At 41.7% G+C, this 27,470-nt stretch overlaps 1 protein-coding gene across 2 annotated transcripts in view; it reads right to left on the reverse strand.

The window, feature by feature from the left end:
• The window catches only part of SLC25A21 (solute carrier family 25 member 21), a 206,144-nt gene that overhangs the window by 77,359 nt on the left and 101,315 nt on the right, over positions 1-27,470 (reverse strand). For both annotated transcript variants that reach the window (XM_072115548.1, XM_072115547.1), the window contains exon 3: positions 20,400-20,448. In XM_072115548.1, the coding sequence (XP_071971649.1) occupies positions 20,400-20,448 (49 nt within the window). The remainder of the gene's footprint in view (positions 1-20,399; positions 20,449-27,470) is intronic.

Consider the following 27,470-nt stretch of genomic DNA (forward strand, 5'->3'; position numbering starts at 1 on the left):
GCTGCTTAGACCCTGCAATCTTATTTATACACCTGTCCTATAGTTCCCTATAAAATGAGTGGGTAAAAGTATCACAGCGCTGGTTAGAATTCCCTACCGATATGTCATCAAATCATCACAGAACATCCATTGTGCACCAGGTACATAGTACACAAAACTACAAATCTAAAGACAGAACATAACACAGACGGCCCGGTCCTCCCAGCTACTAGTAAATGTTTCATTCCACTGCTTGAATGCATTTCACTGCACTGTATTATTTTAACAAAGTCAAGCCCTGATGCAACAGGTCAGAGGTCAGGACAGAAGTGTGCAATACTGCAACCCGAGGCCACAGACAACATTTGTGCTCTTGTTTGTGTTTTCACGCCAAGAAGCTCTGTAATTCTGCTCCATTGTATACTGGACCATAAAAGGTTTTACAGTCTACAGGACTCTGAAACGACCGATTACTATGTGACAGCCCCTGGACAGTCTCTGATGGAATTGGGTGAAAAAGTTACAATTTTGCAACATTCTCTGATGTTATATTATTGTTTTTATCTATTCTATCAATCATTGTATCAATCTAACACTTATATAAAAACATTCTATGTATCTAATGTAATATATGACTTTCTATCCTATACAAATCTTAGATTTACATCTTATTCTACAATGTGTTGATTAATCTATTTTAACTATTTTAACCATGATCTATTGATCAAATATGTAATATCTCTTTTTGACATTTCTATTCATCCTTATATAATAATGCTTGATATCTATGTTTCTTATCACATATTTGTCTATCTATTTATTTTCTAGATCTATCTACCGTATATACTCGAGTATAAGCCGAGACCCCTAATTTTACCGCCAAAAACTGGGAAAAACTATTGACTTGAGTATAAGCCGAGGGTGGGAAATGCATTGGTCACAGACCCCCCCCCCCAGTATATAGCCAACCAGCCCCCTATAGTATACAGCCAGCCCAGCCTGCTCCCAGTAGTATACAGCTTGCCCCCAGTAGTATACAGCCTGCCCCCAGTAGTATACAGCACAGCCCCCAGTAGTATACAGCCTGCCCCCAGTAGTATACAGCACAGCCCCCAGTAGTATACAGCACAGCCCCCAGTAGTATACAGCCCAGCCCCCAGTACTATACAGCCCAGCCCCCAGTAGTATACAGCCCAGCCCCCAGTACTATACAGCACAGCCCCCAGTAGTATACAGCCCAGCCCCCAGTAGTATACAGCCCAGCCCCCAGTACTATACAGCCCAGCCCCCAGTACTATACAGCCCAGCCCCCAGTAGTATACAGCCCAGCCCCCAGTAGTATACAGCCCAGCCCCCAGTACTATACAGCCTAGCCCCCAGTACTATACAGCCCAGCCCCCAGTAGTATACAGCCCTGCCCCCAGTAGTATACAGCCCAGCCCCCAGTAGTATACAGCCCAGCCCCCAGTAGTATACAGCCCAGCCCCCAGTAGTAGTACATACTGGGAGTTTGCTCCATTATTAAGCAAATATCCACCAAAATCTCCAATGATCGTGTCGGCACAATTCCTTGGTGCCAACCTGTTAGATGGCGCTGGTGAAGCTGCCGCCTACATATAGATCCCTGACGGCACCAAACATGTTGCCATGGTCTGGAGGAGTCCAGGGCTTGTCACTTTAGAAGATTTGTACAATGAAACAGATATTCGGCAAATCCTTGATATACTGTAATACAGCTGTATTGTTGTATACAGGAAGATCAGACCTGCTAGGGTTAAGGTACCTTTAATTTTTTTTGTTTATAATTGTATCAGTACTAGGGAAGGGGGGGGGGGGGGTAAATTTAACATTTTTTGGTCCCAAAAGTCCTGATCTATTAAAGTATTAAAACAGTTATTCCTGGCGGTGAACCCCCTTAACAGAAATGGTGCAAATGTCTGAATTGCAACTCATAAAAATTAAAATAAAGAGTGATCAAATTTTTTGTACTGTGCAAAAAATGGTAGAAATTATAATGTCCTGCTACACTTAAGTTAGAAAAAGTTATTAGGGTCTGAATATGGCAAAACAAAGATATTTTTTTCACACAAAAGGTTTTAATTTTCAAAACCCATTAAAAACTAATAAAAAGCCATATAAATTTGATATCCCTATGATGAGTCCAACCCAAAGAATAAAGATGAGGTGTCATTTACAGCAAACAGTTAAAGCCATAAAAGCAGTGCCCACAAGAAACTGGTGCAAATATATTTTTTCGGCAATTTCACCAGATTTGGAATTTTTTCCCAGTACACAGCATGCAAAAAAAAAAATTACATACCCTTCCAAGGAAGTACAATTTGTCACACAGAAATGAACCCTCATAAAGCTTCATACACATAAATAACAAGTATGGAGCATTTTTTCTTATAAAAACGCTATCCTATGCCGTCTCCTAAAAATTATGAATAAATTGACAATTGGGTGTTCCCATTACCCTTTCCAAGGGGCATGTGTGGATAGGTTACAGTCTTATTTAAGCCAAATAGAGTACATAAGCTGATACAAGGCAAATGCTATTCTGGTTCAAAGCTAAAGGATAAATTACAGCAGAACTCCAGTGATTCAAGATCAGGTATGGCATCTCCCAGATTACTGGGATCATATAACTCAAAACCGGAATAAATTGGCCCTGTAATCCTGTAGCAGCTGTGTGCTGTCACTACAGTTGTGGATCCCATTGAAAGTACCGTATATACTGGAGCATAAGCCGACCCGAGTATAAGCCCAGACCCCTAATTTTACCACCAAAAACTGGGAAAAACTACTGACTTGAGTATAAGCCGAGGGTGGGAAATGCATTGGTCAAACCCCCCCCCCCCCGTAGTATACAGCCTGCCAGCCCCCATGTAGTATACAGCAGCCCCTAGTAGTATACAGCCTGCCAGCCCCTATGTAGTATACAGCAGCCGCTAAGTAGTATACAGCCTGCCAGCCCCCATGTAGTATACAGCAGCCGCTAAGTAGTATACAGCCTGCCAGCCCCCATGTAGTATACAGCAGCCCCTAGTAGTATACAGCAGCCCCTAGTAGTATACAGCAAGCCCCTAGTAGTATACAGCAAGCCCCTAGTAGTATACAGCAGCCCCTAGTAGTATACAGCAGCCCCTAGTAGTATACAGCCAGCCCCTAGTAGTATACAGAAGCCCCTAGTAGTATACAGAAGCCCCCAGTAGTATACAGCAGCCCCTAATAGTATACAGCCAGCCTGCCCCCACAGCCCTTAAAAAAATAAACTTATATACCTACCCTCCGATGTCAGCGCGGCTCCCCGATGTCCCCAATGTCAGCGTGTTCGGTCTTCTTTCTTCTCCGCGGCTCCTCTTCTTTCTTCCGGCATGGACATGGATGATAAAGAAAGGGACCTCCAAATTGTCACTTATGTATGTTGGCTCTTTACAAACATGTATAAAAGAGTTCTTATAGGACCTTTAAAAGTCCTTAAACTGTTGAACTATAAGCAGACCCCTCCTTTTCTAAGAAACTTGATTCTGGTTCCGTATGTAGGTAGTAAATATCAAAACAGTAAAAGAAATTTGTAGAGGTCTTACAATTTCCATACAGTCCAAGGGCCATGCCAATCTTAATCCATGGCTGTAGTAACAGGATCAATTGATTCTGGCTCCATGACAAGCAGATTCTGGGTGCCGAACAATTAATGGTGGTCTGCACTGAGGAAGAGCCATGATAATAGTCATGGCTAAGGAACACACCAGTCACAGATTATAGTTCATATAATAATACATGGTGCTGGGCCTGGAGGGAGGAGCAGGACTCATTTTCATTGCATTCTTAGAACCTGGAGTCTTGCTCCTCCCTTCAGGCCCTGCACAAGGTATAATTCACTGAATCAGCTGTCACTGGAGTGTTCCTTTAAGTCTTAGGCCTGTTGCATACTATTGGCCTGATCCCAGGGACTGCACACCACGCACAAAAGGGGAGTCCTCGCATTATACTAAAATATGATGCAAGGACTTCCTGTCTGCTGGGCGGCCTGCAGCACAGACACTACATTAACTGTTACATTGCTGGCAGACGGGAAGTTCTTGCATCATATTTTGGTAAAATGCAAGGACTCCCCTCCTGTACAAAAGGTGTGCAGTGCGTGAGATTGGGCTTCAATCACATAATGACATTCAGGAGAATATAAATGCATTTTATCCAAGTGACATCACTATACGATGTCACTCTCTTATCCCAAATATACAAATAGCTATGATAAAAGCCTAATAACAAAAATGAGCTTCCTATGGAAGGGCCATACACCTCCTCTCGATGAGTCGGCAGCCCGCGTCGGCTCTTGTTTAAGGTAGGAAACAAGTTAACCTCCACCTTGTTTAGGTTAATGTTTCCTTTCATATAGTCTAATTGGGACTGTTCATTCTGGCTGTCAGGAATTAGCAGCAGCGACCATGATTCCACAAAATACATCATGCCTAAAGAAAACGCCATCTATTAGACGTGACGCACACAAGGCCTAAGTGGACCCGCTGCAATTTGGAAGCAATCTGTAGGATACATTGTCCCTCTGCACAACTTAAATATATCACAAGGGGGAAAACATAAAAAGAAAGATCTGAGGTTTCAGTCCAAACACGGGGCGTCAGATCTTTCTTTTCATGTTCTTTCTCCAAAGTTCATTAATAATAATATATTTGTTTTACTTAATTACAATGGGCTGTTTCACAGTTTATTATTCTTACTGCCAAAGCAGCGCACATAAAAATACTGCACTGCCCCGCACCGTCAGGACTATACATCCACATAATGATTGCACTTCCACTACTCTATACACATAAACAGAATTTTTTGCATGCTGTCAGCGATATATACACAGGCTGTCAGCATTACATACAAAGCTGGAGTCAGAGCACAGATAGGCGGCACACAGTAAGAGCCATCTCTATGAAGACGGTCATCAGGGGGCATAAATACAGCTTTGCTTATACTGTCAGCACCGCATATAAATAATACAGTCTGCTTACAATGTCAGCACAGCATTAATAGCGGCATCACAGATCACCATAGACTGAGCCCATAGAGGACATTCACCTTCAGCATGACAATATACAAGGTATATTATGTAGAGGTCATGTATCATGGTCAGTGGTAGCAAGCAAGTGATTCGACTGTATTTTGGGGTTTTGCTATTAAAATGCTGTACTTTAATTTTTCAAACAAGGTCATGGTGGTAGATGTCCTTTAAAAGGGTTGTACAAACTAAGGCCCCTTGCACGCAAACATGCGAGCGCAGGTGAGCGCGCGGCCAGGTGCAGGAGAGAGGCGCCACTTTAGTACGGCACAATATAGGACATTGTGGGCTCACTGCACCGTAACCAGATGTCATAGACATCTATGGGGTCCTTTATCTGGCCGCAAATTGTGCAGCCGTTTTAACGTCCCCCATGTGTTTGTTTTCCTAGGCTCAAGTTATACCCTATCCACAGGGGAGTAACAAGTTCATCGGTGAGGGGACCCCCAGCAATCACAAGAATGGGACCTCCAGTAAAGCAGGGGTCCCAAGTTCTACTAGTGGGTAAACATGCTTTCCGAATGGTAGGGTTGGAAATTGCTGAGTACAGTGTTAGCCTACCTACAACACTCCCATCCTCTGCATGTGCGCTGTACTCAACAATTTCCGACACTACCATATGCCGGACCTCCGCATATTGAGAAATGTTCTCCTACTCTCCAGATTGCCAGGGTCCTGTTCTCATGATCAGTGGGGGTCCTAGAAGTTGGAGCATCACTGGGGTTTTTAAGCCCCAAATAAGTCATGTCTGTCTTATTTTATTTGGAATAAACTATATCATTATGAAGTAGGCATTGGAAATGTAAAGTTTACTTGGCTACAGGCGATATTGTGTATTAAAGGAAATCTATTTTCACGCATGATAAACCAGGGCCATTACTTATAGATCCAGGTGCTGTGACTGTGGTAATCTTCTCTTATTTGTTATCCATGGCCTCCTTCCTTCTAAAATCATCATTTACAATTATGCTAATGAGTCAGAGGCTAACCTGGCCCCTCTGTGATCTGGCTTTAAAGGCTGTTACACTGTCGCCCCCCTGCTTTCTCAGCACTTGTGCAGTGAGCACTTCCTGCCAGGAAGGAGGGTGAAAAAGTGTAATCGGTATGTAAAGCCAGCAGAGTACAGAGGTTCAAGGGCTCATTAGAATAATTTAAAAAGTTGACTTTAGAAGGAAGGAGGCCATGGATAACCTATATAAGATGATTATCACAGTCATGGTGTCTGAATCAATGAGCAAGTGTCTCTGGTATATCATGTTGTATTTTAATGGTAGATTTCTCCTTTATTTTCTTTGATTTCCATTGTTAGCCAGAACAGGTTCTGTATTTTTGTGGAATTTTCAGCTGGGCATAGGTGTCAAACAGAAGTGCCAGAATGATGCCCACCTCACCCAGCTCCAAAGGTTTTCCAGAATTCTGGGAAAACCTCCTTAATCTATGCCTTTTGTATGAATCTGCAATTTTCTTTTATAGGTTTGACACCCACATTACAGAAAAAACATGTCACTTCTTTTAGATGGTAGCCACATTCAGAACAGCCCCAAGCCAGCATCTAAGTAGTAGTAGTCAGGGGGGCGGCCTATGTCCACACTGCGATTATGAGGTGTTAAGGAGGGCCATGTATCAAGGGCCAGAGGTCAGCCCTACATTATTGGCATGCTAGACAACAGGGGATTTAAGCTTTTGGGAACAAACCTTGAGGGATAAAGCTTGTTTAAAAAATTGTGAAATATTCCTACCTCTTCAGAGGGCACAATATAAATTATATCATAGATTCCCTTCTGACACAGCTGGAAGCATCACAGGATGGAGAGCAGTACAGAGAATGGACTTCTCTGTAAAGATGACTACATTGTTTGTTTTGTTTTTCTTTTTTAAAATCAGGAGATCTTCACAAATCAAACACTCCTTAAAGAGGTATTATCATCTAGGCGTTGACATTTAATTTAATTTACCTGCCATATTTGGATCTTATTAAAAGAAATCTGTGTGAACATAATTTCTTAGAACACACGTTGTCCTTGGATACAACCACTGCTGCTGGAGTGATTGCACAAAGAAGCAAATTGTTTTGGCTGGGATTTACTGAATGTCCCACAACCATCCTGTGTTGATGATTGTTGAATCCAGGAAGTCAGGCAGGGCTCAATAGCACAAATCTGGCCCCGCCCCCTTATCATTGTGCAAGGCTGGACGTATCCAAGGACGACTATCTTGTTTTTAATGGACAACATGGTTACAATTATGGGAAATTATCTGCACAAAAGATAAAATTTTTTTAATAACATCCAATTAAAGAAATGTACATATATAGCAGATAACTTGAAATTAATGTGAATGCCCAGTTGAGAATATTCCTTTAACCCCTTAAGGACGCAGCCTGTTTGCAGGTTAAGGCTCGCAACTTTTTTTTGAAATTTGACCTGCGTCTCTTTATATGGTTATAACTTTTGAACACTGTTACTTATCAAAGCGATTCTGATATTGTTTTTTCCCCACATGTTGTACTTCATTTTAGTGGTAAATTTCGGCTGATACGTTTTGCGTTTATTTACAAAAAAAAGAAAAAAATGATGAATTTTTTGAAAAATTTGCCATTTTCGAAATTCAAAATCACCGCGTTTTCAGGCAGATAAATTTACCACCTAAATAACTTGCAGAATAACATTTCCCATTTGTCTACTTTACATTTTCATAATTTTTGAAATGTTTGGATAATTTATTTTGACGTCACGCGGCCTACAAATCGAATAGCGATTTTCCGTATTTTCGGAATTGACTATTTTGGGGATAAATACTGTTTGAAATCAAATTTTACATATTTAGCAACAAAACCCCCTATATAACCAACCCATTTTCAAATCTGCACCCCTCAAACTATCAGAAACAGCATTTACAAAGATTGTTAACCCCTTGAGATCTTCATAGTAATTGAATCAAAATGGCGGTGAAATTTAGAATGGTCAAATTTTGTCGGTTATACGTTCATTTAGCCCTAAAATTTACACATTTCCAAAAGATAAAAAGAGAAAACTCACCATAAAATTTGTTCTACAATTTCTCCTGAGTGCAGCGACCCCCCACATGTGGACATTACTTGTGTTATGGGGGCACAGCAAGGCGCAGAAGGGAAGGAGCACCCTGCAGCTGCCAGGATTTTAGTTTTCTGGTTGCCCCCTTTTGAAGGCTATAACATTTTCGCTTTTCCGTTATTTGGGCCATGTGACGGCATTTTTTTTGCGGGACGAGATGCTTTTTCCAGTGTTACCATTTTGGGGTTGGTATCACCTATTGTTGAAAATTTTGGAACTTTTTTTGAGGTCATGAGTAGAAAAGCATCAATTCTGTACTGGATTTTTTACTTTTTTTTTTGTGTTCACCGTATAGCCTAATAATCCTGTTATCTTTATTCTATGGGTCGATACGATTACGGGGATACCAGACATGAATATTTTTTCTTATGTTTTACTAAATTTGCCAAATAAAACCCTAATGTGGGGAAAAATCTATCATTTTTGCATCGCCGTCTTCCAAGTGGCATAACATTGTTACGTTTTTGGCTACAGAGCTGGTTGATGGCTTGATTTTTGCGGGACATGTTGTTCTTTGCAACAATATCATTCTGGAGTACATATGTTTTGTTGATCACTTTTTATTGCATTTTTAGTGGGATATAATAGGTAAAAATCATAATTTTTGGCGGGTTTTTAACGTTTTTTTTTTACGGCGTTCATCATATGGGTTCAATAGTTATTTAGTTTTATTCTATGGATTGTTACGGACGCGGTGATACTATATATGTGGGGTTTGTGTTATGATTTAGACTTTTTTGAGTGTTATATGTCTCTTTATGTGTTTTGGGGTTTATGGGCATTTTTAGTGATTTATAAAGTAATTTTTTATTGAAAAACATTTTTTTTACATTTTTTTACATGATCCACCATGGGATATGAACAAACAATCATCTGATTGCTTGTTCTTGATAATACTCTGCAATACTAATGTATTGCAGGGTATTATCAGTGCCAGCCTATGCAGATGCATAGGCTGACACTTTGCCTTTAAGATGACGTCACAGACGCCATCTTAAAGGTAAACCCTCCAGGCTTCTCTGGGGTCCCGATCAGACCCCAGAGGTGCCAAAACAGCGATCGGCCCCCCCCGAAAACGGTGCGGGGGGGCCGATCGTGGGGTAAAGACCCCCAGAAGGCATGTTAAATGCCGTGGTCGCGTTGACCGCGGCATTTAACGGGTTAAACACCCGCGATCGGAGCCCACTCCGACCGCGGGTGTTAGCCGGGGATGTCAACGGTAGATTACCGTTGAAATCCCGCGGCTAACGATGCCGGTTCGGCTGCTATACAGCGCTGAACCGGCATCGTCTCTGCGCAGTAGCTGTACTGCGCTGAGCGCTATTCGCGGGACTCAGCGCAGTACAGCTACGGCGCAGAGCGCTAAGGGGTTAAAGGGGTTGTCCTATAGATGGTATTATTCCCAATTTACAGTAAAGGGGGATACGTGTCTGATTAATTTAGGATCCTGCTGTTGGACCCACAGCTATCAAATGTTTATCTGTTATAGTATGACGGAATGGAAAGCATTGATTTTCGCCAACGTGTTGACATCTTATTTATGAATAACATGAGGGGCCGTGATGAAATCTCCCGGTATGGGAATCTAGGAACCTGAATGTCATCCTTCTGCTCCATACATGGTCCTAGTGCTATAGCCTCCATCTGTAAACTTCCAAGGATCATCATACGTCCCATGAATATCAATGAGTATTGTGTTCTTTATGTCTCCCACACATCATGGCCTAGGGTCCTGTCACGCAAAGGAACCAATTTTCTCCAGGCCTGGCTGTTTACTGAACCAAACCAAACAGGAAAAAAGAAAACTTCTCCAGAAAGTGGAGAGCGTATGTGCCTGGGGATCTTCAGTCAGCAGTTGTGCTGTTTATTTTCCGTGCCGATGATGTAAGGGGCGCTCTGTATTTAAGGTATCAGCGCCCAGTGTGGCACTAGATGCCTAATGCAGTAAACTACTTGCCAAGGATCAACATTTGCCGATTTACAAATTTATATATTTACATTCATATAAGACTTAGCTTGTAGATTTGTAGAGCTGATGGTATTCATTTTGTATCTCTCCCTCTTATCTTCCTTCCCCCCTTCTATATTTTCTCTTTGTTGGCTGGAATTGAATTTTTTTTCATGCATCTATTCATGCCTTTAAAGGGAACCTGTCATCAAGAGCAGGCACCCTAAACCTTACTCACCCCACTCAGTTCCTCTGTTGAAAAGTGCAGAGCAGGCCGCCAAACTTAAATCTGGCTCCTCCCACCAGTAAAACTGCTCCCTAAACCTTTTCTACCTTTGTCTATGTTGGCCCCACCCATCATGGGGTACGTGAAATAGTGACAAGACCTGCAGTTTCACACATAGTGCTCACTGTAATATTCTCTATGCTGTGAGAGGGGCAGCATTCCGATAAAGACAGGAAGTAGACAAGGAGAGGACTTCCTGTTTGCTCAAGCTAAGAGCTGAAAAGACACTGAGATGTCAATCAAAAGAAGGAGGCAGAGTTGACTAGTAGCCTGGTGTGACTCTTCACTTCAGAATTGACTCGGTCTACTCATTTGCATATCATAAAAACAGAGGAAGATAATTTTAGCGAATATGGAGAGGACTTAAAAGCCAGGCATTTCTGGAAAATTTTTTCGCGTTATTGGCCAGACCAAATTTTACAATTTTGACGTTTTAAAATAAAACCAATATTACAGCATAAAGAATTATACTAAACACCAACAAACCATATATTTCCTGAAAGCAGACATTTGCCCTATTTTCAAAATTGCATTAAAAAGAGTTTGTATACTCATCATCAACAAGAATTTACACTTCCAAGATTGCTAAAACATAAACCATGCAACATGTTTAAAAATAATCATGCACAAAGTAAAAAGCTCCTATTCAGTCAAAATCATAATTTTTTCAGAAATCACAGAATACCATGTATACAAAATAACTTTCCAATTCATACACACTACCACCTTAATGTAGCTTTGCAGCAAACAGTGATAAAATGCAAAAATTACATGAAAAATTCAAATTATTAACTCTTGAAGTGCCATTGAGAGTGATTTTTTAATATATAAAAATCACACCCAAAATTCTCCTAGAAACACAATTCCTCTTTCAGAGGAAAAAAAGGAGTGAGATTCTAGGTGCTACAGATCTGGAGTTATAGCCTCTGAAGAGAGGATAGGTCTTGGGCCACACAGATGCCACCCTGTGAGAAAATATGATATATGTCCTTGGCAGGGAAAGGGTTAAGGGAACGCTATCTGCGTTCAGCTGGCCGGTCTGCTGTTTACTAGTTTGCTTCTCTTCTACTTTGACCTTCATGGGGTTTCTTTTTCATCTTCCCCTTCTCTTTCTCCCTTCTCACCTGATTCTCTATTGTATGCTTAAATTATGGGCCCCGCACATGTTCCCGACATGAGGGACAGGTATTACACCTCCTGGTTCCATAGCACAAATCCCAAGGCCATGTCCCAAGGGGGTGTCTATTACCATCCACAAACGGCTTCATCATGAAATCATGGACCCTAGGATCGACCCCGGGGCCAGATTAGTCTTTTTGAAGGTCAGACTCTGGGGTAATTTGCTTACTCTGGCCTCTCTGTATTTGCCCAAATACGGGAGGGCTGTATAATCTTGGGTAGTCGTTGGGAATTTATGAAAGGCCTCACGGTCCTAGAGGGACATTTTAACATTCCCATGGATACCTTGACAGATGGACCCTGGACCTTGCTCCTCACTCTGGCGGTGGTGTTTGAAAGATAATTTACTCAAAGATTTGGTTTGCATGGCCAATTTGCGCAAAGGGATTGCCAGACTTATCCATCCTAGATCCACTGCTGCTTATTTACCTCAGGTTAGGGACCTGAACCACCAGTTGAAAAATGACCAATGTGCTATTATTCACAGGTTTCAGACTTACAAATCGTGCTTTTCCAACGTGGGTAGGCAGACTTATGTTCTATAACATCCTTATAGACAGGATAATGGATGGCACTACTATTCTGTTCCTTGAGGTATTCCAGGTTTCTCAACCTGATCTCACGTTGTCCTAGTAGGAATATAGACAACTGACCTCTTATAGTTTAAAGGGATCCAGAGAAATCGTACGTCTGGTCTGAACCCACTGTGGTAGAAGCCCTCTTAAATCTTCGACGAGGAATGGAAAAAGGCTTTCCTCTACTTCCACAAGCTATTGTCCCACTGGTACCGCTACCTGCAATAAGTTCACAGAATCTTCTCCACGTCACAGGTAAATCGATTTCTGCCTCCTCTCAGATGGCTCTGTTGTCGGTTCTACCCATCTCCATCTCCCCCCTGCTGCGCTGCTTTTTAGCAGTGGCGCATGCGGTAATTCCCCAACACTAGAGGAGCCCCCAGCCCTCTACTTGGGTTGAGCGGGTTCAGGAACTCTGGTTCATTCAGAGGATAGAGGAACTGGTGGCGGAAGACTCGGATTCCTACTAGGTCATAGCACGAGTATATGAGATAGACCTTCACTTAAAAAGTTGAATTAAAGTGCTTACTACAAAGCCTCCATATATAGCATCTAATGATGATTGGGTCTGAACACAACTTTTCTACCAATAGTAGTTTAAATTTGTGTACTATATAAAACTGTGTACTTGCTGTTTTAGAAGTCAGCTCTTCATCCTCAATCTGATATAAGCTCAGACTATTTCATACACCCTCCTCCTGAAAGCTCCAGCTGTGAACTACAGTCACAGATAACAACCTTGTCCTATCATAGCTGAGCTGAAGGGCAGCTGCAGAGCAGAATCTAAGAGGAATAATAGCAGCTGTGGACATGCATGACAACAAAATAATGCATGATATTGTCTTATTCATAGTTTAATGATAAGCCATTTAAATTAAAAAATGTAAATATAACATAAAAACATGATTTAAAAACCATCACTGCTACCATAAAAACTATCACTGTTACCATACGCAGAGCAGCTCAGTCTCCTTCACACAAGTGGAGTCCATAGACATTAGCAGCACAGTTTCTTACTTGCGGTATATTACAATTTACTTTTGTCTGAGTCGTTAATAGGAATAAATCCTCTTACGTGAAGTGTTCAGGTGCTGAACCTCCTGTGATCAGGACACATTCCTGTGGGTTTGCCTTCTACAAGACGTCTCAGGGGAAGTGACAGCAGCTTTTGTGTGTGTATGTCAGACAGAGAGCCATCAGCAAGTGCTGGAATAACTCTGCAATGACACTTACCATTACATGTGTATTCATATGACTCCATGCAAGCGCTTAATGTACAAAGACAAAAGTCATCCCATAAAAATGACTGACAGGACATGGCAGCTAAATGCTTCACAGATCACGTGGCCGCCAGTCACATACCCATTATCCACCTAGGAAAGCAACTGATATATGTCTATGTATATTATAGCAGTGATCTACAATGGCTTCCAGTCCCTGGTGAATCTCCACTAATGACAGATGGCAGGCATGTTGGAATTCAACATGTCCAATCCTTTTGTTCTTAAGAAAGAAATGTCAGAAGCAGAAGATTTGGGTCGGTGGCTTTCTCCATACTTTAAAATTCTGACCATATGAGTGCGCGGCCAAGCCAGGAGTGTATAGGTACCAGGATATGGGTAAGGAGGAATAGCGGCCAGGCAACTGGGCCTACATACAACAGCGATCTTAAGTGTATGGACAACACCCATGGTGCACAGAAAATTTTATCAGAATTGACAATTGAATTGTTTGTTTTCCTTCCAAGAATGAAGATTTCTCTGCAATCCGGCCACAGATTTCCTTACAAAACACCCGGTTATGATGACACATGGGAGCAGCTCTGTACGACCATGAGAATGGGACTCCTGGCAATCCGGATAATAGGGATCCCTTTCTCACAGAAATTGCTCAGGTTTCTCCAGCACTGTCATAGACACTGAAGGTGATTGCTTGGATACCTGGGCACCAGGGGTGTAACTAGGAGAGGTAGGGACCCATAGCAGATTTCTGAATGGGGCCTTCCCTACCCCCTCAGAAAATATACACATTTACACACTTAAGCTACATTCAGATGATTGTGTGCCCGCCGTGCCGTGCAGCTCGCCCCCACCGCTCTCCATATAGATATAAGACGCATGGCGCCATAATACAGGTATAGATAGGACATGTCCTATGTTTTCCCGGGTACGGAACGGTACAATGCCACTCGTGTTCTGCACCATACCCCGCCATACGGCCATTGCCGGCCTATGGGGGCGTATATACGGCGCCCATATATACATTCCCCAACGGTCGACTGAAAGTAGCCTCACACAGATCTGTTCCAGTAGCTGTTGATCACATGGGGGGGAAGTACATGAGATGAGAGATCCCTAGTCCTGTCGTTCTGCTTTCCCCTCCCTCTTCCTTAATATTTATTATCTGAGTTGCTGATTCATGCTGTATACTGTGGAAGATGTGCACTGTTATATACATGTGAAGCGTAATATGTATATAATGGTGCACATCCTCCATTCTTTATAGTGTCAGGTTGGATGCCGGGGCCCTCTGACACTGCGGGCCCCATAGCAGCTTCTACCACTGTAGTAACGCTCCTGCTGAGCATTGTATTCAGCAATATCCGACAAACCCATCCTATTGAATACAGCAGATCTTGCTGCTCCACCCATTAGTAAGAATGGGACCACTATTCTCTGGATTGCTGGGGGTCCCATTCTAGTGAAGGTCCCAGCAGTCGGACCCCTACCATTACCAATCCTGTGTGGATAGAGGATAATCAAAATAGTTGGTACAACCCCTTTAACCTCGAAGTCACTCTCTCTTTGGAGAAGGAAAAAGTACACTGCATATGAAGCAGATATTTCAGACTTTCTACAGAATTGTGGTGCATTTTTATTTCATATCCCGTTGCTCTATGCACCGTACCTATATAACAAATACATTTAGATTTCCAAATCAGACAATGTAATGGTAAATGACAATGACAAGTGTTGTATGAATCAGCCATGTGTACACCGACTTGACTGCTACACCCTATTGACAAATGCAACGTCAACCTCTCCCCATTACCCGCAGTCTATCAAATGTGACATTGGATGAAGTACATTGCAGAGCAAGAATGGCCTAAACTACTTTCCCCGCCATTGTACGAGTCGCACTGCACTGACCTCTGCTTCACTTCATCCACAGAAAATGAATCAATCACCCTCATGTCAGAGATTTCAACCAAGCTGTCCTCTTATGATGAAGAATAATCGGGTGGAGTCCGGACCTGAATAATCCCTTAGGCTGCGATCTGTCAGAGCTGATCGTTCTTTTATACTGTAATTCTGTATTAATCCCGGGTAATCTTACTACTTCACAATCTAAACCGACCTCGGTAGATACGAGAACCTTGTCTCCTATGGTGAGGAAATCAGCGCCAGGTTAAACAACATAAGTGCGGTAGAAGACCCCTCCATACACCGCACACAAGCAGAGGGGTGATTTATCTCCATGTTTTTTTTGTGGCTATGTCACGTGGTGTCAATGATCTTGTAGATTATGTGGCCTATGGCTGACATGTTATTATCCTGGTCTACAATCCTTCCAGGGAACAATTAAGTCATTTTTTGGTTTTAATTATTTACATACAAGTTTTTTAACCTTTAGCTGCACCACAATATAACTTTATGGAAAGGATTCACAAGATGAGCCGTCTCCATTCATGTATTATACAGTTAAAGAGGACCTGTCACCCCATTTATCGGCACTACTAAAGTAAGCAGCTCCTGGTGCTTGATCAAACGCCGCAGTGTTACAGTTATAGCGTTAACAGAAACCTCCGGTAACGCTATCAAACACTGCGGCGGGGTACAGTGTAATAATCGGACAGCTTGCAAAGCTGTCCGATGTATTCATGAGGGGGCGGTCCGAGGCGCTGCCTCTACCCCGGACCGCCCTGCTTGCTCCATAGGCCGGCATTGACTGCCGCGCGCTAGGCGGCAGTCACCACCCCTAGTCACGCCCCAACCCCGCCCCTTAATGAATACGTCGGACAGCTTTGCGAGCTGTCTGACAATTACACTATACCCTGCCGCAGTGTTAGATAGCGTTACCGGAGGTTTCCGGTAACGCTATCACGCAAACACTGCGGCGTTTGTTCAAGCACTAGGAGCTGCTTAGTTTAGTAAGCAGCTCCTAGTGCCGATAAATGGAGTGACAGGTCCTCTTTAACTGCTGTGTCAGCTCTTAATACAGATTGCCAGGGTCGGCTTCAGGTAACAGTAGGCCCCTGGGTGACGGAGCCTCAGTGGGCCCTTTTGCAGTACACTTCTGTGGCGGCATAAAAAATTCAGAAACTAAGAAAATATTCCCTAGTCAACTCCCTCATGGTTGTTTTATATAAAGCCTCACCCCCATGGATTCTTTATGTACAGCCTAATGTGGGCCCCTCCAGCAGCTCTGGGCCCCGGAACTTGCCTGGATATGCCCAGTGCTGGCGCCGACCCCGCCGATCGCAGCAGTTAACTGGTTAGGTGGCCTAGTTGGGTACATTGGGAAGGTGGCGGTACTGATTAGTTGCCATAACAGCCAAGAGCCACTCCATCACTTCCAGGCTTCTCATTTGACCATCTGTATTACAGAGGTAGGCTGCAATTAAAAAGCAATATACTCAGCATATTTCAGCAAGGACCTGCGGGTAATACTAGTAAAATAATTTAAAAAAATAAAATAAAACCTAAAAATTCTAATCACCCCAGTTCCCTAGAACTGATATAAATATAAATGAACATTAAAAATCATAAACATGTTAGTATCCCCCCTCCCAAAATGTCAAATCTATCAAAATGAAATAACGGTTATTCCCGGCGTTCAATCTCGTAACAGAAAATAGCGCCCAAAGAAGAAAATGCCACTTTTTCCGACATATAATAAAAAATGTAATGAAAAGTGATCGAAAGGCCACAAAATGGTAGCATTGGAAAAGCCATTCATAATTTGAAAAAAAATGACACCACCCACAGCTCCGTACAGTGAAGTATGAAAACGTTATTAGCGCCAGAAGATGGCAAAATGGAGTTTTTTTTTTGTACACAAGGTTTTCATTTTTGCCAATGTAATTAATAATTCCTTTATTTATATGAAAACATTATAAAACCTGTATAAATCTGGTATCCCTGTGATTGTAGCCAAACCCACAGAATAAAGGACACGTTATTTGGGTCGCAGAGTAAAAGCCGTAAAATCCAAGCCCACAAATTCATTGCAAATGCTTTTTTTCAACCAATTTCACTGCATTTGGAATTTTTTTCTCGCTTCCCAGTACACGCCATGGAATATTAACCCCTTAACGCTGAAGCCACTTTTCACCTTCCTGACACGGCCCATTTTTTCAAATCTGCCCTGTGTCACTATAAGTGGTTATAACTTCGAAACGCTTTAACATATCCAAGTGATTTTGAAATTGTTTTCTCGTGACACATTGTACTTCATGTTAGTTACAAAATTTTGGTTGTATGTTTTGCATTTATTTATGAGAAAATCAGATATTTGGTGAAAATTTGGAAAAATTCTCAATTTCGAAATTCAAAATGTTTTACTTTTTCCACACATGAGTCATAACACCATAAAACATAATAACTAACATTCACCAAATGTCTACTTTATACCTCCGTGGTTTTTTATACATACTATCATTTTTGTAGGATGTTATGGGGCTTTGAACGTTAGGTGCGATTTTTCACATTTTCATAAAAAAAGCAAAATCCTGCTATTGAGGGACCTGCTCAGGTTTCAAGTCACTTTGAGAGACATAAATAAAAGTAAAACCCCATAAATTACCCCATTATAGAAACTATACCCCTCAACATACGTAAAACAACTTTTATGAAGTTTGTTAACCCTTTAATTGGTTTACAGGGGTTAAAACAAAATCGGATGCAATTTTGAATTTTTTTTTTTTTTACTAAATTAATGTGTTTTTCATAAAATGTACAAATTCTCAGTGGATAAAATACCAAAACGCTCCACAAAATTTGATACCCAATCTCTCCCGTGTATAGTAATACCCCATATGTGGTGGTGACTGCTGTATGGGCACACGCCAGGGCATTGAGGGGGGAGCTGCGCCATTCAGAGCAGATTATGCATTGTCACTTTATAATGGCTATACAATCTTTATTTTTTTGGCAATTTGGACATATAAGGGCTTATTTTTTGCGACATGAGATGAACTTTACAAATACTTCATTTTAGTGAGTCTGTAGCTTTTTGTTGAGATTTTATTAACTCTTTAATGTATGGAGGAAAAGAAAATTGTCAATTTTGGGTTCCTTTTTTTTGTATATTTTGGGGGTCGTACACCATACACTAAAAATACTATAATATTTTTATTCTCTAGATCACTACGATTACGGTGATACCTCATTTATATAGTTTTTTATATATTTTACAGGAAAAAAACAAATATAAGGAAAATCTCCTTTGTTTTTGCATCGCCATCTTTTCGGAGATATAACTTTAATATTTTTTTGTTGACAGTGCTAGTTTAGGGCTTATTTTTTACGTGTTGAGTTGTCCTTTTCAGTGGTACCATTTTGGTGCACATAACTTTTTTTTGATCACTTTTTGGAACATTTTTGTGAAGTAATTTTATGAAAATTTACATTTTTGGCGAGTTTTTCGCGTTTTGTTATTACGGCGTTCACCGTACGGGTCCAATAATGTTTCTGACTTATTGTACAGATTGTTACGGACGCGGCGATACCAAATATGTGGGGTATTTTGGAAATTTTCAGGTTTTTTCACTTTATTAGATGTGTATAGGGAATGTTTGTGTTTAGGGGGACTTTAACTTTATTTAATTAATTATTTTTATTCAAAAGTGTGTTACTAGTGTTTTTTTACCTTTTTTCTTTACTTTTACAGGTTAGCTTGAACAAGTGATCCATTGATCACTTGTTCAAGCTATTCTTCACCTAATACAGTGTAATACAGATGTATTACACTGTATTATGTGACACACTGAGCATGCTGCTACAGGAAGGAGGATCGCAGCGGTAAGCACCGCGGGGGGGGGGAGGGGGTCCGATTCCAGCGAAAATGCCCCTGACACGCCGCGGTCAGCGCGACCGCGGCGTGTTAGGGGTTAACACCCGCGATCGGAGAAATCTCCGATCGCAGGTGTTAGAGGCAGGTGTCGGCTATAATATATAGCCGACACCCGCAGCTTCTGGCGCCGGCTCCGTTCAGGAGCCGGCGCAAGAAGCCTGACGTACTATTACTGCATTTTGCGGGAACGCACCTCCCGCCATGCAGTAATAGTACGTCAAATGTCGGGAAGGGGTTAAATACCATCACTATGAAGTGCAATTTGTTACGCAGAAAATAAGCTATCATGTAACTTTTTATGTAGAAAAAAAGGTTATAGATTTTTGAAGGTGGGAAGTGAAAAATGGAAACACAAAGTGAAAAAGGGTCTGGTGGATAAGGGGTTAAATTACAGATTAGGGCAGAGGCAAGCAGGAGGAATCTACCATCAGATCTATTTCTATTCCTCCTAGTAGGTTTCCTTTGAGAGTTTTTGACAGATTTAAGACAATTCTATGACTTGTACAACAAAAAGGGTGCAGCTTGGCAGAAAGGGAGTCTTTTCGGGAAAACAAGCATAGCTTAAAAAAAAAATACACCATAAAATGTGTCAATATGTAAAAAACTTAAGGATGTAAAAATTTAAGGAATCCTACCATCAAAATCTATCAGAGGCAGTTACTCATAGATACAGGCACCATGACTTCGATAATCTCATTATATTTGTTATACATGGTGTCCTCCCTTCTAAAAATCAACTTTTAAAATTATGCTAATGAGCCTGAAGGGCTCTTGGGGGGGGGAGGGGCCTCGGTTAGCTGGACACAAACATACTCAGTCTGTGGAACCGGACCTGTATGTTTGTCTCATCTTACAGACTGAACACATTGCACAATATGGGAGTCCCTTAGACAGAACTCAAAGTCCCTCAAACTTTTTTTTCAGACACTATTACTAAATCTGTCCTAGTATAGTAGGACTACCCACTGGACTCATTTGCTCCGGGTAATCAGAATGAAAATTCTACAAGTTATAGTAAATAGTTTTAGCTCCTTTTGCTCTACAACTTTGTGCCTGAAGATTAGACTATATTTCCAATTTGCCGAATGATGTGTTTAAATTCAGAGTTACAATAATATAGGGAGATATAATTGATCTGTACGAAATGTTGTATTATGCTGGTTGCGCTCACCACTATCCTGACGACTAGACTTACCGTGTTTTTACCACGTCTAGGGGGTGCATCAAGCAAATTTCCACCAAGCCTGTCAAAGATAGAGACAAATATAAAGTTATATGGAAAAAAAAACTTTATAATAATTAATGTTTTCTAGCAATTGTAACGTTCTTTTGCATTTCAAAACAATTAAAGGAAATCCACCATCAGAATCCATCATGATAATCCAGGGACACTCATAGATCCAGGCACCGTAACTGTGGTAATATTCTTAGATTTGTTATCCATGGTCTCCTTCCTTCTAAAATCAACTTTTTAAATTATTCTAATGAGCCGGAGGGACTACCCTAGCTCTTCTATGATCTGGCTTTACAGTGTTACCCTCCCACTTGCTCCCTCAGTACTTGCGCAGTGATCACTTTCTGCTGTAATGTCAGTGCTGAGGGAGCAGGGGGAAGGTTGAGACAGTGTAACGGTCTGTAAAGCCAGATCACAGAGGGGCTAAGCGCCAAGGCTCATAAAAATAATTTTAAATGTAGATTTTAGAAGGAAAGAGGACATGGATAATAAATATATGAAGATCACCAAAGTCATGGTGCCTGGATCTATGGGTAAGTGTCCCTGGTTTATTTTGATGATTATGAAGGTAATCCACAATGAAACTACTGAATTACAAATGTGTGAGCCAGAAATGTAGAACCACCAAATTAACTTTAAACCAGAATTTTATGTTAAAGCTATTATGTCACAGGTTATCTCCTCCCCCCCTGTACAATGACCTCTATATAGATAGCACTGACCCATCATTACATCACTACTGACAATAGATGATGTCACAGCTTATCTCCTCCCCCTCCCTGTACAATGACCTCTATATAGATAGCACTGACCCATCATTACATCACTACTGACAATAGATGATGTCACAGCTTATCTCCTCCCCCCTCCCTGTACAATGACCTCTATATAGATAGCACTGACCCATCATTACATCACTACTGACATTAGATGATGTCACTGCTTATCTCTTCCCCCTCCCTGTACAATGACCTCTATATAGAAAACACTGACCCATCATTACATCACTACTGACAATAGATGATGTCACAGCTTATCTCCTCCCCCTCCCTGTACAATGACCTCTATATAGATAACACTGACCCATCATTACATTACTACTGACAATAGATGATGTCACAGCTTATCTCCTCCCCCTCCCTGTACAATGACCTCTATATAGATAACACTGACCCATCATTACATCACTACTGACCATAGATGATGTCACAGCTTATCTCCTCCCCCTCCCTGTACAATGAACTATATATATATACACAACACTGACCCATCATTACATCCCTACTGACAATAGATGATGTCACAGCTTATCTCCTCCCCCTCCCTGTATAATGACCTCTATGTAGATAACACTGACCCATCATTACATCATTAGTGACAATTGATGATGTCACAGCTTATCTCCTCCTCCACCTCCCTGTATAATGACCTCTATATAGATAGCACTGACCCATCATTACTGACAATAGATGTCACAGCTTATATCCTCCCCTCCTTGTACAATGACCTTTAAAGCATATGACACTATATATGCTGTATATGTATGAGGGTCATACTCAAAAACTACATTTTTACATGTAAATGATTCCTGAAAGGCCAGGTAAAATGCACTACAATGAACACATAAAACACTCTGGCCTTGTTTGGGTGAAAAATGATCCTTTAGACAAGTAAAATGCTGTCATTTAGAGGTAAATCAGAGCAGACGACATTCTTTCCTCTGCAGTATCCCATTACATTGCTGATAACTGATAACAGCTGTTATTCCTTCCACTTCACCCAGACTACAAGACAATGCATCAAGGGATGGTGAAGGATCATCACTTGTCAGCAATGGAAAGTCCCTTCAAGTGTTCAAGAGGTGACTATCCACTTTGACAAAAATGTCCTCTGTTGAGACCTCCTGTAATCAGTTGTACTCTATGAGAGAATTCAGATCAAGTGTTCAATTTCCCTGCAGCACCACCACAGGTGAGATCAAGTATTACACACTGGGTGCTCCAAAAATATATAACCATACTGGTGACAGAGGGACCCTGGCACTGGGTTTCCCTGCAGACTTCACTTTCCATTCTTATTGAGAGGAACATGAGTAGTTGGCCACCATTCGTATTTTACAAAATAGGGTAATTCGCAAAAGAGACAACCCCTTTTTAACATACTTATTTCCTCTACCATTTATAATGTAACAATCATACTTTTCAGAGTCTTCAATATTGCTCCGAGTCCCAGCAATAGGTCCCACTAGAAAGTAGGTTATCACCTTTTATATGGGTAGGGTATAACATTTCAATTATTCCTCTAATAATAACGTTTCTTTTTCCCCACACATCTTGTAAGACTAATTTGCCTTGTAAGACTACTTTACTTCCATTACCCATGTTCGGCAGTTTTTTTTTGCTATCCTTCTCAGGTTAACCTGTCCCTGCAGGTGTTGTCTCCCGAGTTTGTGTTGATTACCTTGCTCACTCTGGAGGGAATGGGAGACCATGTGATTCTGCTCTGTGTAGCTAGCTAGAAACCATTGTGTCTGTGCTTAATTGTGGAATAGTGATGGAAATTACCGCTCTTCTTAGTGATCTGACTCATTAGGCTCCGCTCACTAAGAAGAGCCGGCTCTTCTGGCTCCTGAACGGCTCCCTATTAAATATATAATAGGGAGCCACTGTTCAGCCACTCACCCTATGCCACTCCACTTTGTATCGGGTTAAAGAGGGTGTGGTGAGCCGGTAAGGGGAGCGGTTAAGCGAGCCATCGGCTCACTGAGGTGAGCCGGCTCATTCGCGAGCGACACATCACTATTGTGGATGCAGAACTCTCCAGCAAAAATAGAGGTGAGAGGGTGTCTATGCTGTTCCGCATTAGTCCCACCATCCAAGGTTGTGATTCTGCATAACTTTCTACATCTCTCCCTGCAAATTAAGCTTAAACGCTCTTCACTCCTCTGCATCACCCTACCCTAGAATCTCCACACTATCTCCACAGCAGTTAAGCTGTTAAACAGTACAGACGATACACTTCACGTAACTATTTCACTGCTGGTTTCAAATACTTTCTCCATGCTTCTTCATGTGATGAAAGCTGCTAGTAATCATATATGTTGTATGTACTGAGTCTGCAGAGCTCATTGGATTTTCTTATCTGAATCATATTGGGTTTTCTACTAAGCTCCTTCGTGAGAGAACATAAGGCATAATAGGAACTATGGGAAGGATGTAATTGCCTGTGCTATAGGGCAGAAACACTGCTGGTTTCAAATACTTTCTACATGCTTCTTCATGTGATGAAAGCTGCCAGACTAGTAATCATATATCTTGTATGTACAGAGTCTGCAGAGCTCATTGGATTTGCTTGCCCGAATAATATTGGGTTTTCGACTAAGCTCCTTGCTGAGAGAACATAAGGCATCATAGGAACTATGGGACTATGTAAATGCCTGTGCTTTAGGGCAGAAACAGAATAAAAGCCATAACACACATAAAAAAACAGGGAGCAACACAATATGAGCGCCATTCTTCTGGTTGTGAAATTGGATATCAGATTGGACAATTTGGGAAAAACCATTATAAACATGGAGGTCCACTTTAACCTTGGGACAACCCCTTAAAATGTTTTGTATGACCCAAAAAAAACCTGCCAGTAACTTCCTAAAAAGTCAAAAACTGCCTGCAGCTTCCTCAATAGTCAGAGATGATCATTTACATTCGGAAGTGAAGCTCCGGAGCACAAACTTCTACTTTATAACAATGAGCCTGAGGGAACATAAGCTGCGGTTTCGAGTTATTAAACTACAAAATGAAGCAGTGGATTAACTTTTAACAATTGTCATTACATGTTTAACTTTTTCTTTCAGTTTTCTGCGGCACATTATTTAATCAGGGTCCTGTCTTTTGGCTGTGCCAGTAGCTGGGGGTCAGTAACATTGACAGCATCCCCCACAGCCAGGTGAGCCTGCACTGACAGATGCAAACAGGCAGCTTGTAATTAGCTGGATTTCAGCCAAACCAAATATTTCAGATCAGTTTCCTTAACAATCTGCTTTAATCATTTATTAATAGACTTTCTGGCTGGGATACAAAAGGTGAGGTTGAAATAACAGAAGAAGAATGCCAGCCAATAAATCATCGCAAGCTCGCAGTGCTGACACAGGGCTAACCTCTTCAAGTGCTGCCCGGGCCACTATCAGGGCAGGAGTCCATGCCAACCTGTCTGCCACTTCCTCCTGCCTGACTGTGAGGATGGGGGTCAGAACAGAGCACAATGTATAAAGCAACTGCATATGTAACAATTACCTAATAATATGTCAACACTACAGGAGCAATAACCTGCAGGGCTATGGGGAATTTCAAGCTACTCATATTTGCATGAGAATCCATCATCATCACCCAGAATACAATGAGTTATTATCATCTGTAGTGATAAGACTGTCATAGTCTACTGACAGGTGTATGTCAACCTGAATCTATAGTACTATGTGACAATGCAGGTAGTGTGGAAAATGGAGATGGCCAAAGGGCTATTGTTTTTTTTTTGCAAAAAGTTATGTAGTCTCAAATCAAATCCCTCAAATTGAGGTTATTGAGGGGGCAAGTACATGGATTTAACCGAAATCTACCATCAATCTGTGGAATAGCCTGCCTCTGGCGCTGGCCACAGTAGGGACAACAGAGAGCTTCAAGAAGGGTCTAGATGCCTTCTTACATTAAACTTCCTCCGGTTTCCTCCCACAGTCCAAAAACATACTGGTAGGTTGATTCGATTGTGACCCCCATGGGGACAGGGACTGATTTGGCAAACTCTGTGTAGTGCTGTGTAATCTGTGTGCGCTATATAAATAAAGGAATTATTATTAAACATTGATGGTTATGTTATATAAAATTGTTTCCCCTAAAACCTTTCCTCATCCAATCCCTTCCCAGGTTGATTTTGATGGACATGTGTCTTTTTTAACCGTATAAACTATATGTAACTATGTAAACTATGCAAAAGCAAGCATAGATCCAGGAACCGTGACTGAAGTAATCTTCTTAAATTTGTAATGACCTCTGTCCATTCTAAAATCAACTTTTATTTTCAAATATTGCTAGTGAGTCTCAAGTGGTCATGGATAGGTGTTACCAGAGACCCTCTGTGCTGTGGCTTCATAGGCTGTTACACAGTCTCCCCCTCAGTACTTCTCTCCTTCCTCTGCCTGCTGTTAAATCACAGCAGCAGGAAGTTTTAGCACATGGTGGGAGGGGGGACCTGCTCCTGCACAAAAAAATCACACCGATGATGATTATGATGCAACAGAAGATAAATAACATGATATTTTCAAGGAATAGCAATTTATGCAATACTTTAAAGAGCACCTCAGCCTTCATCAGACTTTGAATAACAGTTAAATGGGTGATACTATTTCTGATCTTCTGTGTTTTCTAGCAGATCACCTCTCTGCATCTTCTTTCTGCAATTTGCAGGAGTAAACCTAGTTGCTGTGACTCTCTCCTGTGACTCTCTTCTTATCAGGGAGTAAGGATAAGAGGAGTCTAGTAAGTGGAGAAGGAAGCAATTTACTCCCCTATTTTTTGGCCTATTAGAGCATACAGATGTCATGGGGGAGAAGGGGTTGTCCTCCATAATAGACCTCCATGGGAACCTGTCACCAGCTCTATTTGTGAAAAATATGGTGACTGGTTCCCTTTAAAGGCAAGGTCCATGAGACATTGGGGCACATTTACTAAGGATCCGAATCGCGGTTTTCCGCCGAGTTTTTTAGAATTTTACCGTTTTGCGCCAAATTGCCCCGGGTTTTTGGTGCACGCGATCGGGTTGTGTCGCATCGGCGCGGCTTGCATGCGACATAAAATGGGGGGCGTGGCCGTTGGAAAATCCGAATCCGGACACACACTTACATGCACCAGGAAGAGGATGGTGAACTCGGCACAGCAGCGACACCTGGTGGACATTGGTCGCACGACCTTAGTGAATCGCCGGAAGACCCGAATCCTTGTTGGAGAATGCGACGCTGGATCGCGACAGGACCGGGTAAGTAAATGTGCCCCATTGGGTTAGACTCCTATAGGCTGGAGTTGAAAGAAATGGTTGCGGAAGTCACTGTCCCCTTCTTCCTGTTCAGTCTAAGCTTGATGCATACAGTATGGGAATTCTTGTATGGGCTGAAGTGGTGGAAGATTTCAGGGATCAGTAAGTGTATATATAGAGTTTTCCTTTAAACAACATGTTGTAAACGTCTATTTCACATGGAGCAGTAACAAAGCCTTCAGGATACTTTGACATAGTACAAAGTAAAATAAATTCATTTTCCTCCATCCCTCCCCCTAATATACACACACACTGGCGCTCCTCTAGCTGTCAGCACTTCTTTCATTTCCGAGTAAAGGTCTCCTAATCGTATACCTAAATAAATAGGAGGACGGAACAAGCAATGCTTGCTAAAGACTTTACGTGACGGAATATACTAGGATTTTCTAATGTCATCAGTCCCACCTAATGAAATAGTCTTGAGAAAAATAATCTACAATGTTAAGACTCTACTCTATTAAGGTAGATCCGGTGGTAGGTGCCTCTAATGTATGTAATGTAATGTATGTAATGTATGTAAGTCCTTTTTAGGGCTAATCCTTTACTCCACTATATCTTTTATTATCTTTAATCAGAGTAGTATGCAAATTTTCTAAAGAGGCTACTGGGGAGAGGAGTAGATGGAGCAGTGGCCTCTTTGATCCTCCTACCCAGACATCTTCAGCGCGCAGCTCCTCGTCCACCAAACCGGAGTTCTGCGCATGCGCAGAACTCAGGCCGGCAGCTGCACAATCTCAACTCCATAGCCGGTCGCTACTATGCTTGCGCAGAACTCCGGTAGCTGAAGCTATCTGGTAGGATGGTAGGAGAATCAAAGAGGTTACTGGGGCGTGTAGTAGCCGTGCCGTGTAGCCTCAGCTCTGGCTACTCCACGCCCCAGTAGCCTTTTTAGAAAATTAGCATATTACCCTGATTAAAGATAATAAAATATATATTTGAGTAAAGGAT

Source organism: Engystomops pustulosus, chromosome 7 (assembly GCF_040894005.1).
Source record: "Engystomops pustulosus chromosome 7, aEngPut4.maternal, whole genome shotgun sequence".
Taxonomy (NCBI): domain Eukaryota; kingdom Metazoa; phylum Chordata; class Amphibia; order Anura; family Leptodactylidae; genus Engystomops; species Engystomops pustulosus.